Below are 12604 nucleotides of genomic sequence, written 5' to 3' on the forward strand. Positions count from 1 at the left end.
AATTATATATTGAAAAACAATAAAAACATTAAAAATAGTTTTTAGTATTTTACTGTTTTTAATATATAATTATATATACTATATAATTGTATATAATATATATCTACAACATAATTTATAATTGTATATATGTATATTTTGCACATAATGTACATTTTCCTTTTTCCAAAAATATATTATTAGTTGGAACTAAGTTGGAAAAATAAATATGAAGGTCAATTAAATTATAAAACATGAGATAAAGCTCTCCTTTACTAATTTAATTGGCACATTTTTAATTGACTTTATTTATTGGTCCGTTTATATATTTCTGCTTTTTTTTCTAGTTATGTCAGTGTCGGTCCTCCATACTGTAGAACTTGGTAATTCAATGTCTGAATCAGGTGTGTTGGAGCAGGGAAAATCATAAAACCTGTAGGGCGGACCAGGATTGCCCACCCCTGCTTTAGAGTAAAGAGAGAAAATAAATCAGGAACAACTTATTCTTCTCCAAACAGTTCAGAGCTACAGTTAAACACATCTCCAAAGCTGCCTCATTAACTGTGGGTTTTGACACAAAATGTGATTTAAAATTTTAGAGACATTAATTACATTTCTCATTTAACTTGTGAGACGTTAAAGTGTTTTCTAAAAGTCTCTGTGCATTTCTATTTTTAGATAAAAACCAGAACTGTTTAGTTTGTTCTAGATTCCACGAGACCCTCGGGTTTAGCAGTGAAATAAACCTTTAACAAACTAACAAATATCAACTCCTTGTCTTGTGTTGCCTCCCCCGCTGTCACCTGTCCATTTTCATGTCTCTGCATCATCGTCTTCCTCTTCATCAGCATCTATCGGTGTAACATCAACCCTCTAGACGCCCACCTGTCTGTCATGCACCCCCCTTGTTCTCCTCATTGATGCCAGGTAAGGAGTCTGTCATCCTTAAGGGCTACCAATCATGTCGACAGCAGTTTGTTGCAGATCAGACCTGACAGCAGAGATGTGCAGGACGCAGGGGAGGGGGAGGGGCTTGAAATGTTGATCTGATAAAGCAGGAAAGATAGATGCCAAAACAGTTTACTCACCTGGTTTAGAGGGGTTGGACAAACAAGGAGAAGATGGTAAAAAGATCTTTGGACACTGAACTAATGTTAGAAACCAAATGAGCTGAAGTCCTCCTCCTCCTCTTCCTCCTCTTATCTGGTGCAGATATGTTTCCAAGTTACTTTAATTGATCTCCCAGGGACAGGAGACTCTGCAGCTCTCCTCAATAATTAACTGACCAACCTCCAGCCCAGAGGAGGTGAGAGGAAAGAAAGAAAATAAAAAAAGGAGCCCGAGAGGAAAGGAGTGAGGCAGGCGGCTCCCTTAACGAGCCACTCGAGTGCTTTCAGCAGCTCAGGACAGGCAGAGCTAAAGAGACAGAAAGAAAGAGGAGGAGGAGAGATGGAGAAGAGGAAAACAGATCTTTGGACTTGTCAGATGAGTTTATTCCCAGTCCAGCTTGTATTTGAGCTCCAGCCCCACAGCGTGCTTCAGATCTGCCCATCTTATCTCTTGCTTTAAAGAAAGGAGAGTTTGAACTGGAAGAGTTTTAAACTCCAGCAGCTTCAGCAGACACAGATGTGATTAATGTGGTTTTCTCCCGCCTGTCCGTTCAGGTCTGTTCCACAGAGCCATCGCTCAGAGCGGCACGGCCATCTCCAGCTGGTCCGTCAACTACCAGCCCCTCAAGTACACCAAGATCCTGGCCCGGAAGGTGGGCTGCACCTACTCCGAGACGGCGGACCTCGTCGACTGCCTGAGACGCAAGACCTTCAGGGAGCTGGTGGACCAGGACATCCAGCCGGCCCGCTACCACATCGCCTTTGGTCCCGTGGTGGATGGAGACGTGGTCCCTGACGATCCTGAGATCCTCATGCAGCAGGTGAGGACCTGGAGCTGGTCTGAGGGAGCAACCCGGACTGGATTTTAATGTCAGTTATTCGGATGAGGACTGGATGTTGGCGAGACCAGGACCTTGTGGTAGTTTCATGTTTCAGTCTTTATTTATGACCTCATCTCTTTAAAATATGTGCTATTTAAAGTCTTTATAAGAAAGTTAACATTTGAGTTGATTGATCAAAATAAATATTAGCTTTTGTTTAATTTTGTTTCAAGAAAATAAAAATAAATAACATTAAAAACTATTCATTAATGTGAATGTTATTGTTTTAACTCTAATAATTTCAATAGTTTTGAGAAAAACATGCAGAATCTGTGTTTTAAACATTTTTAGTGACTTAATTTGATGAGTGAACTTGTTGGTCTCCACCAGGGGGAGTTCCTCAACTATGATATCCTGATCGGCGTGAACCAAGGTGAAGGACTGAAGTTTGTGGATGACAGCGAGGACAACGATGGCATATCTGCTGCAGCTTTTGATTACACCATCTCTAACTTTGTGGACAACCTTTATGGATATCCTGAGGGTGAGGGAACCAAACCAAACACCTGTCAGTCTTCGAAAAATATTTCTATCTAGTAGTAGTAAAGGTAATTTTACTGTTGTCCATTATATTCAACTCTCACAGTGTTATCCTAACATTATAACAATATTAATAAAAAATATAATAATTTCTTGGAACAGCAAATTTATCTTTATGTGTCGGAAAGGGGCTTTTATTTTAAATACGTTAGCAAAAGCCTATAATGAAAAGTTCCCAGACTGCTTATAGATTTATCTCATGAGCAACATCAGCAATTTTCTTAGCTTTAATTTAAGCCCTAATTTATAGAAATTGGATAAGAAATGAGGGTGCTATGAACATTTTTGTGACAAATTGACGCGCATCCCGCATTGAAACTCTACTGTTTTGTTGACATGACTCAATGTATAGCAATGGCTCCTGTGTGGTGCACGATAAGTCACGTGATGTCCAATCCAGTAATATAGATCAATGCCAGTGCCAGAGTTTGGTCCGCATTGCCGGTAGTAAGTCGGACTCGTTTCCGATGAGAGTTGGATTCCGCCAAGGCTGCCCTTTGTCACCGATTCTGTTCACAACTTTTATGGACAGAATTTTCCAAGGTCTTGAGGGGATCTGTTTTGGTGACCTTAGGATCGCTTCGCTGCTTTTTGCGGATGATGTGGTCCTATTGGCTTCATCAGATCGTGATCTCCAGCTCTCATTGGAGTGGTTTGCAGCCGAGTGTGAAGCGGCCGGGATGAGGATCAGTGCCTCCAAATCCGAGACCATGGTCTTCAGCCAGAAAAGGGTAGCATGCCACCTCCGGGTCAGGGGGGGTCGTCCTGCCCCAAGTGGGGGAGTTTAAGTATCTTGGGTTCTTGTTCACGAATAAGGAAAGAATGGAACAGGAGATCGACAGGTGGATTGGTGCTGTGTCTGCAGTGATACGGGCACTGTACTGGACTGTCGTGGTGAAGTTCGGTTTACTGGTCAGTCTACGTTCCTACCCTCATCTATGGTCACGAGCTTTGGGTAGTGACCGAAAGAAYRAGATCGTGGATACAAGCGGCCGAAATGAGTTTCCTCTGCAGGGTGTCTGGTCTGTCCCTTAGAGATAGGGTGAGAAGCTCGGTCATGGGAGGGATTCACAGTAGAGCCACTGCTCCTCCACGTTGAGAGGAGCCAGTTGAGGTGGCTTGGGCATCTGGTTATGATGCCTCCTGGACGCCTCCCTGGTGAGGTGTTCTGGGCACGTCCCATTGGGAGGAGACCCAGAGGAAGATCCAGGACACTCTGGAGGGACTATGTATCTCGGCTGGCCTGGAAACACTTTGGGATTCCCCCGGATGAGCTGGCCCAAGTGGCTGGAGAGAGGGAAGTCTGGGTCTTTCTGCTTAGGCTGCTGCCCCCGCGACCCGATCCCGGATAAGTGGAAGAAAAGGGACGGACAGATGGAAGGATGGCATTTGTATGAAACAAGACTGTGAATAAAATATATTTGCAGACTTTCCATTATAAACACAACTTATACTGTCATTTTTCTATAATGCAGATGTATATTTTTGTCAGCATGCAAGTCTGTGGAACAAAATGTGGGTAAAACACAAGAAAAGATCAAATGTGAGCTCAGTGGAGTGTGACAAGCAAGGAGATTGTCGATCATGAAGATTATCTTTCACCGCGGTGGGTCTGTGCTTTGGCCTTTGGGGCTCTGAGGGGACTAATGTTGTCGCTCATCAGCCCCCAGGAGGCCAGCTCCCAATCACAGAGCTGTTGTTCCAAACAGATCAGCCTCAAAGCGGGACACTGTCAAAATAAACACATTTGAGTAATGCAGTCACACTCTTGCTCACGTTGTTGTCAGTCTCCCTGGAAACTGAGAGGCAAATTAACGCCTCTTTATGTTTCACATGTTCTTTAGTTATCCCCCAATCCAGTTATCTTGGCTCATTTTAGCAACTTAACCTCCTTTGACATGTATGTCTCTTTTTTCCCCCACAGGTAAAGACATCCTGAGGGAGACCATCAAGTTCATGTACACAGACTGGGCCGACAGGGACAATGGAGACATGAGAAGGAAGACCCTGCTAGCTCTGTTCACAGACCACCAGTGGGTGGCGCCGGCAGTGGCCACGGCCAAACTCCACGCTGAATTTCAGTCCCCGGTTTATTTCTACACGTTCTACCACCACTGCCAGACCGAGACGCGACCAGAATGGGCCGACGCGGCGCATGGAGACGAAATACCATACGTATTCGGCGTGCCGATGATCGGTGCCACGGATCTGTTCCCGTGCAACTTCTCCAAGAACGATGTGATGCTGAGCGCTGTGGTCATGACATACTGGACCAACTTTGCCAAAACTGGGTGGGTATTATTTTAAATTGATCTGTTTTAGGTTTTATTTGAACCCTGAGGTATAAGATTTATCAATAAACCGAATCTGAAGAACTTTTGCTATCCATAAAAAAACAGATAAATGTGCATCGGCTGAAAACTTGTTATATTGTTCTGTTTGGTTTTGTGACATGTTAAAACTACCTAAACTGAGATTCTATCTCTGTTCTCCATCAGTGATCCCAACCTGCCTGTCCCTCAGGACACCAAGTTCATTCACACCAAGCCCAACCGCTTTGAAGAGGTGATCTGGACAAAGTTTAACCCGAAGGACAAACAGTATCTCCACATCGGCTTAAAGCCTCGTGTTAGGGACAACTACAGGGCCAACAAGGTGGCCTTCTGGCTAGAACTAGTCCCCCATCTTCATAGTCTACGTGACCCACCCGTCATCACTACCCGTCTGCCACCTGGTCCAGGCCCAGGCCCTGGCACCAACAGACCCTGGCCCAGGACTCCTAGACCGACTCGTCACCCCTACCCAACCTTCCCTTCTGAACCAGAGCCCGAGGGCTCGGAGCGTCCACCTCAGGACCTGTTCCCTGGAGACACTCGAGACTACTCCACGGAGTTGAGTGTGACGGTTGCAGTAGGAGCCTCTCTGCTCTTCCTCAACATCTTGGCCTTTGCTGCTCTTTACTACAAGCGCGACAAGCGGCACGAGATGCGACGGCACCGGCTGTCTCCTCAGCGAGGCGTGCCGGCCAACGATCTGGCTCACAGCCAGGAGGAGGAGATCATGTCCCTGCAGATGAAGCACTCGGAGCACGACGCTCACCACGACATGGAGCCCCTCCGACCGCACGACATCCTGCGGCCCGCCTGTCCGCCCGACTACACGCTGGCGCTGCGCCGCGCTCCGGACGACGTGCCGCTGATGACTCCCAACACCATCACCATGATCCCCAGCACCATCACCAGCATGCAGCCTCTCCATGCCTTCAATACCTTCCCCTCCACCGGCCACAACAACACCCTGCCCCACCCCCACTCCACCACCAGGGTATAGTAGGGACTAGCTCAACACAGCACCACCTAAGGACCAAGAATACTGGATCTCCTACAGATCTAGAAGGAAGGCCTGTGGATGTGGGCCTGTATTGATACTTTATACTCTTGTTTCTCKTAAAGGAACTCCACCACCTCCATCTCGTGCTGTGCAACTTAGCAGGACCCTCCACAGWTGGTGAGCGGAGACAGAGAAGAACTGCAGAGGAGCAGACCATCGGTTCCGAGGTGATTTAGATCTTTCCACGAGGGTCCACATTTTCCAGTCTAAAGGAACTGTTGAAGGGACAAATGCTTTTTTTTGCCCTTTGATGTTTTCTTTTTTACTTTGATGTCAACTTTTCTCTGTCCCCTAGTGTGCTATGTGGCTTTGATTTGATTTTCTACATCTGTGTCTTAATTCTAGCCTTGTTCCTCTCATTTAACTCGTGAGTCTCTCTCTTCTTGATGCTCGTTTGCTCTGGGCGTCCTGAGGTGTCGGAGGGAGGGAATCACACAGCTAAGAAACATCAGTCACTTCATTCTACCAGCATTCTTGGTGCCAACTATGTACTGGTGTGTTTGCTTTCTCATCAAGGGAAAAAAAAATCTAGAAAGTCTTATTTAGTGTCAACTAACAGAGGCTGTACGTTCTCATGACCAAGTGCCAAACTGGCTGTCGATTGTGGTTTTCGTTTCTTCACCTCGTTTGTTTTTGTTTTTTTCAGATATCGGCTTAAATGTTTTATTGTGGAAAGATTTATTTTGCTGGAAATATAGTTATAGAGAAATGATACTATATATAGTTCTATATAAATGTGTACAAAGGAGAAAGTATATAAAAAGGGGGTTTTTTTTTTTTTGTTTTTTTCAGATATCGGCTTAAATGTTTTATTGTGGAAAGATTTATTTTGCTGGAAATTAAAGTTATAGAGAAATGATACTATATATAGTTCTATATAAATGTGTACAAAGGAGAAAGTATATAAAAAGGGGGTTTTCTCAGTGGGGATCTATGCATGAATTATTTTTTAAAGCTGACGACGTGGGGGGAAAGGACACAAAATGTTTTAATGCACGCTTCCCAAATCTAATCAAACTATCTTGGTCAAAATTTTCTGATTTGTTATTATCAGAAGTTCCAGATTTTTATGAAATCATGACACTTCTCTCCATTTATCCAGAAGAAATTAATCATTTCTGCTGATTTTKTAAAGTCACTATTTTAATCTTTCTATTAGTTTCCAATTATTGTCATTTATGACATAATTTATGAACATTTTCTTAATTAGATGAATAATTAAACCATCATAAGATTCATTTCTTTTGTTCTGTATGAAGATGAGATTTTAGTTTAGATCAAATCTGATGCAGAAAATCTCTTCAAACTTATCAAAACTTTCCATCCTGCCTCCATTTTAATTTGTTTTATTTGTATCTGTAAAACAAAGGTCTTTATTAAAAACAGAATGACTTTTAATTGGTCTAACTGGTCTCTAATGGACCCAACAAGAGGCAGATCTAAATGGTAAAAAAGTTAAATTAGGGTCTAACCTGTCAGATAAAAATCTCCAGCCTCCTCAGCATCTCTCCTCACTTCATCACTTTAGTTCTCTTCCTGCTGTGCTTCTGGAGCCGGAGCTCTCCAGCTGTAAACACAGTGAGGAGAAGCGGTGGGCTTCACAGCTGCRGGATGAAAGTTGGGACCTCCTCAGCAGGGTAAAACACACATGATGTCTGCTGCTCCTTTCATTTAGTCAGCADCTTCTGGGTTTTGTAGCTCAGCAGTTTTTCCCTCCACTGATTCTCAGATGAAGATGTCAAACATGAAAGAAAACTGATGAATCCAGAACAACAGAACAGTTTGATCCCACGGTTGCTGTCTTTGCTTGTGCTTTAGCTTTAGCCTGTTTGTTTTCTACTTTATTACTGTCTAAAGGCTGGGAGAGATTCTGTAAGGCCGTTAAAATCAGAGACGTGCACAATGTAAACCACACAGGAAGTGAAGGAGGAAGAATGCTGCAGAGGAGGACAGCAGCACAAGAAAAGAGACATTTTGTTGGTGAGAAACTTTGGACAAAGACAGGAAAAGACTCACAGCCTTAAATAGAGAAACGGAATCAGAAAAGAGGGGAAATGATCAGATTATTCAGAAACATGGCCGTCTTTCTGTCCACAATGTTAGACGAGTATCTGCTGATGCGTCTCCATGGACCCTGTCTGTCCAAACGAAGCCTTCTGTCCTCACGTCTGAGGAAACAGAAGCAGTCAGAGGTTTGAAACCTCAGCTACATCATCTCACAGGAGGAGCAAAAAGAAAAGAGCTTTAGCTCCTGTCTGCTCCTTTTCCTGATGTTTTATAAGCTAACACTAGAGGGCGCCACTGTAGAAGATTGAGTTCAGTCAGGAGGAAACAAGAAGAAAACACAACTGGTGGTTTGACAAACATCTAGATGAGAATCAAAACTGTACATTTTTATGTGTAAGAATCCAACAGATGAAATATTTGTAAATATTAAGTTTCTTGTTTTTTCTTTGTCTGTTTTGGGGGTTGAGTGAATGAATGATGAATATTTTGTCTCCAAAAGACAACAGGTGCAGTTTGTAACATGAAAAATGTCCTCTTGATTTAAACTTCCTTTTAAACACATTTTTATTTTAGGTTGATTAAATTGTGTGGATTTTGTGTAGCATTGTTATTCCTGAAGAGAGTTTCTGTAGCAAAACTTCTCTGAAGCCTCAGAGGTCAAAGGTCATGGAGTTAGCATCGTTAGCTTTAAAAGAGTCACATTCTGAAATATCATTTAGGTCTGCAGGTTCACTGTATTAATTATTTATCTTCAAATGTTTCTTTTCATGATGAATCTGAGCAGTGATGAGAAATTCACATTATTTAAGCCTGTGTGACCACTTGTTACTTATTTCTGTTCAGATGTTAAACCTGAGACAAACACAAGTTTAATTCATAATAACTGTTATCATGTAGCTGTTTGTACATGTAGGACAAACAGGAGGGATCAGAGTTTTACTGTCAAAAGACCAAACAGGAATGATTGATTTCAGTCACTGTGTAAATGATTTTCTTTTGAGTAAATTTATTTTTTGGTTCTAAAAACAGGGATAATGATGGGAAAATATCTTAGTGCTTTTAGACTGAATGTTAATTCAGTTTTATTTAAAAGTTCATCAACATCCAATAGTTTTAAAATGGACGAAAAGTAGATAAAACGGACTCTAACTCAGCTTCACTGTAAATCTGCACCTGTTGTCTTATTTTTGTATTTTCTATGTTGAATTCAGAAACTCAAAACTTTGAGACGAACAAATCTGGTAAATAACTAAACTTTAAAAACTTTTAAAAAGGAAAATAAACTGCTATAAATGAATGAGGTGATGATATTTCTGTTCTTTTAGAAGTTATTCTACACTGTATGCTGATTCTGATCTGGGAAACATTAAAGACATTCATAAACTGACTGCAGCTTCTGTCTTTATTCAATCACTTAAAGTACAGAATGTTACCTGTGATTTATAATAACTTTTATTAAACAATTTTTGAAATGTTAATAAACAAGAGTTAAGAATGATTCTTTACATTCTTTCATAAAAACTTTTGAATGCCAAAAAACTCCTTTACTACACACTGACAAAGCACAAGTGATCTTAAAAATATTAAAAATATTTTCCAGCTCATTTGCTGAAAAACATTGAAGTCCCCAAATACAACTTCCTCTTGTTCACAAAATGTTTCAAGTAAATCAGTTGACAGAAAAAACAGTTCCATTTTTACATTCATACATGTAATATTAATTTTAGCAGTAAAGTTCTGCACCAACTGTAGACATGTTTGAGTTTTAATAAACTTGTTCGAGAGATCACATTTGATCCTGGACAAATTCAGCATTTCATCAGCTACACCCACATCTTCAGCTTTCTACTGTACCAGTCTCGTTCATAGAACAAATCTTTAAAATTTGAACAGAACCTCTCCTTGTGTTTCTGCAGACAGCTTTTAAGATCATTTTCTTCTATGAAATCTTCATGCATTTTCTGAAACTCTCTGGCTGCAAATCCACAGATGTGCTGTTTTAGAGAAACTTCAAGCTCAATATTTAATTTAACTGCAGCATTGTTCAGCTTTTCATCAACGATATGAAGGATCTCCTGGATGTCAGTATCATCATAACTGTTTTTACTTTTCATTTTGTCAGACACAAAGTCAGTACAAGAAGCTATGATGGAATCAGCAATTTGTTGTCTTGGATCTATAAGGTTGAGCAACCCTTTAATATTTTTGAAGGCTTCGTCAAATCTTCCTTTAATTAGAAAATTGAAAGTCTGCAACCCACACTCCACGAGTCTTTTTTCACTCAGCAGTTCAGATGCATGACTCCCCTTGTACGACAGATTTAATCTCAGATGATGGGACACACTGGTGAAGATATCTGAAGGTTTCTGAGCAGTGAAAGTCAGGGTGTTCAGTGTTTTAATCCACATCTGGTCAAATTCTTTGTTCAGCTCTAAATCTGTCATTTGATCCTTTTCCGTCCTGCATTCATCAATTAATGAACAAACTGCTTTTACAATTTCTTTTGTGTGATTCTCTTGGATTTTGGGAAGTTCCTTTATTCCCTGTTTGTTGTCAGCTGCTGCTGTGAGCTGGTTAATAACAGAGCTTTCTTCTTGTTGTCGAAGATTCTTTATGCTGTTTGAGAATTCTTCCCTGTATCTCTCAACCAAATGAACATGACCCTCTGTCTGCTTGAAGTATTCTTTCAGATTATTCAGCAGCTTTGTCTCCCATCCAGTCAGCTCTGTGGCTGCTTCACTTTTCAACTGACTGATAAAGTCTCTGAGGTCAGATAGTTCAGATTTTGCAGCAACTGAACCAAAGTTAGAAATTCTTGTTTCTGCATTGATAACCCAGATGTACATTGCCTTTCTGAACTCCCACTCCCATTTGTTGAACTTTGAACAGAGTTTCATGTAAGCATCAGCTACCAGGCTGTTTCTGAAGCTGAAGATGAAGTTTTCATGTTTGACTGCAGTCCACAGGCTTTTCATCCACTTTCTGAACTCTAGGATGTTATTAGACGTTGACTCACAGTTTTTCAGCTGTTGAATTATGTTTTTCTTGAGCTCATAGACAGCCTCACTGTATCCTGCATTGACTGGTGCCATTGGTGGGTTTCCATCCCAGAGTCCAGGAATGTAGCTGTTCCCAGTGTCTGGATTGTACTCCATCACATCAGTGAAGTTCTTGTTCTTCTCTTTCTTCTCCATTTTAGCTGCTGCCTGGGTCATCTCATTCAGCTGTTGTAGGAACAGCTGTCTGTCTCTGAGGTTCTTCTCATGAGCTGAAACATCTGAAACGTTCTGATGAACAAACTGACATTTAGGTTTTTTACCAACCTCCTTCATCCTGAGGAAAGCATGCACCACTATCTGCAGGATGTCCTTCATCTCTGTTGAATTCTCCATTGCAATATTGATGATGGTGATGTCACTCAGCCCAACAACAAGTGTTGCAAGCTCATTGTCATGTTCATAACTGTTGTCCAGTTGTGTCATGTCTGGTGACTTTAGACCTTCAGTGTCTATGATCATCATGAAGTCACAGTTGAGAGTTTTCTTGAGGACTTCATTGACTTTGATGAGCAGCATGAAGGCACCTCGAGTGCATCGACCACTGCTGACTGCAAACTGAACTCCAAACATGGTGTTAAGGAGAGTGGACTTTCCTGTGCTCTGAACTCCAAGAACTGTTGCTACCAGGATCTTGTTGTTTGGAGACACCAAGTCATTGAGCTGAGAGAGAACATCACTCACCCATCTGAGAGGAATGTTGGAAGCATCTCCATCAACAAGCTCAAGAGGAAATCCATCCAACAACAACTGAGCACAGAGTCTGGGCAGATGTTGCAGCTGTTGACGTGATGGGTCTGTTTCTGGAAGGAACAGAGAAGCTTCATAGATCTGACCCATTTCACGGAAGAAGTGTTCAGATCCCAGTGAGCTGCTGGAAAGCTGTTTATCAATTTCTTTGATCTCCTCTTTGTTCTCAGAATCCTGACATTTTTCTTTATAGAGTTCTCTGAGTCCAGACAGTTTTATACGAGACAGATTATCAAGGTTCATCTGCATCCATTTCAGGAAATAACACCTCTCTGTTCCTGGGCTGGATATGGCTCTGATGAAGTGTTTCATGGCCTCTGACATCTTGTAGCTGTTTTGTTTTCTTCGTAGATCTTTCTTCTGTTCTTGAAGATTATTTTTGTATGTTTCTATGTTTTCTGAACCAACTTTTCGAAGGCGAAACTCTTCTTTTTCTAAACAAGTTAGTTCTTTCCATATTTCACCTTGTAGTGGAAGCTGATCTTCTTTGTATTTCAGTATGTCTTTAATGTCTTCAGTGATGATGTCTGCATTTTTCTTTCCAGCTTGGCACTCTGAAGAGTCTTCATCAACTGATATTCTCAGATCATGAGCAACATCAGCCATCTTTTCTATTGACATTTTGATCTGTGGGTTGTTAACTACCTCACTGACTGTTTTTCTCAAATGTTTGACAAAATCTGCATCTGCAGTCTGTTTTTCCTTTATAATTATGTTGTCTTTAGTCAAGTTCAACTTGTTTTGTACTTTCTTTACAGCATCTATCTGTTTGTGATGAAAATAGAAAGTTCTGCCGACATTCTTGCTAACTTGTTAGCGCTGCTATTGTTGTGATCACGTGAGTGCTACAAGCCAGATCCAAGCGCTGCTGGATAGAAACACTGGAGCGGAG

The 12604-nt window shown here is 41.5% G+C and overlaps 2 protein-coding genes across 3 annotated transcripts in view; one reads left to right on the forward strand and one right to left on the reverse strand.

Moving 5' to 3' along the window:
- nlgn2a (neuroligin 2a) overlaps positions 1–6666 on the forward strand; it is a 348430-nt gene extending 341764 nt beyond the window's left edge. For both annotated transcript variants that reach the window (XM_014021224.1, XM_014021225.1), the window contains 6 exons: positions 1644–1909; positions 2300–2453; positions 4434–4800; positions 5008–5833; positions 5962–6066; positions 6245–6666. In XM_014021224.1, the coding sequence (XP_013876678.1) occupies positions 1644–1909; positions 2300–2453; positions 4434–4800; positions 5008–5833; positions 5962–6066; positions 6245–6286 (1760 nt within the window). In that variant the 3' untranslated portion in view covers positions 6287–6666. The remainder of the gene's footprint in view (positions 1–1643; positions 1910–2299; positions 2454–4433; positions 4801–5007; positions 5834–5961; positions 6067–6244) is intronic.
- Positions 6667–6945: 279 nt separating this feature from the next.
- si:dkey-85k7.12 (interferon-induced very large GTPase 1) lies at positions 6946–12211 on the reverse strand (the record flags this gene model as incomplete). Its single annotated transcript, XM_014021226.1, is given in 1 exon segment — positions 6946–12211. A coding segment is annotated over 1 exon segment (2482 nt), but the record flags the coding sequence as incomplete, so codon positions are not given.
- Positions 12212–12604: the final 393 nt, after the last annotated feature.

This window comes from Austrofundulus limnaeus, unplaced genomic scaffold (genome assembly GCF_001266775.1).
Source record: "Austrofundulus limnaeus strain Quisiro unplaced genomic scaffold, Austrofundulus_limnaeus-1.0 Scaffold283, whole genome shotgun sequence".
Classification (NCBI taxonomy): domain Eukaryota; kingdom Metazoa; phylum Chordata; class Actinopteri; order Cyprinodontiformes; family Rivulidae; genus Austrofundulus; species Austrofundulus limnaeus.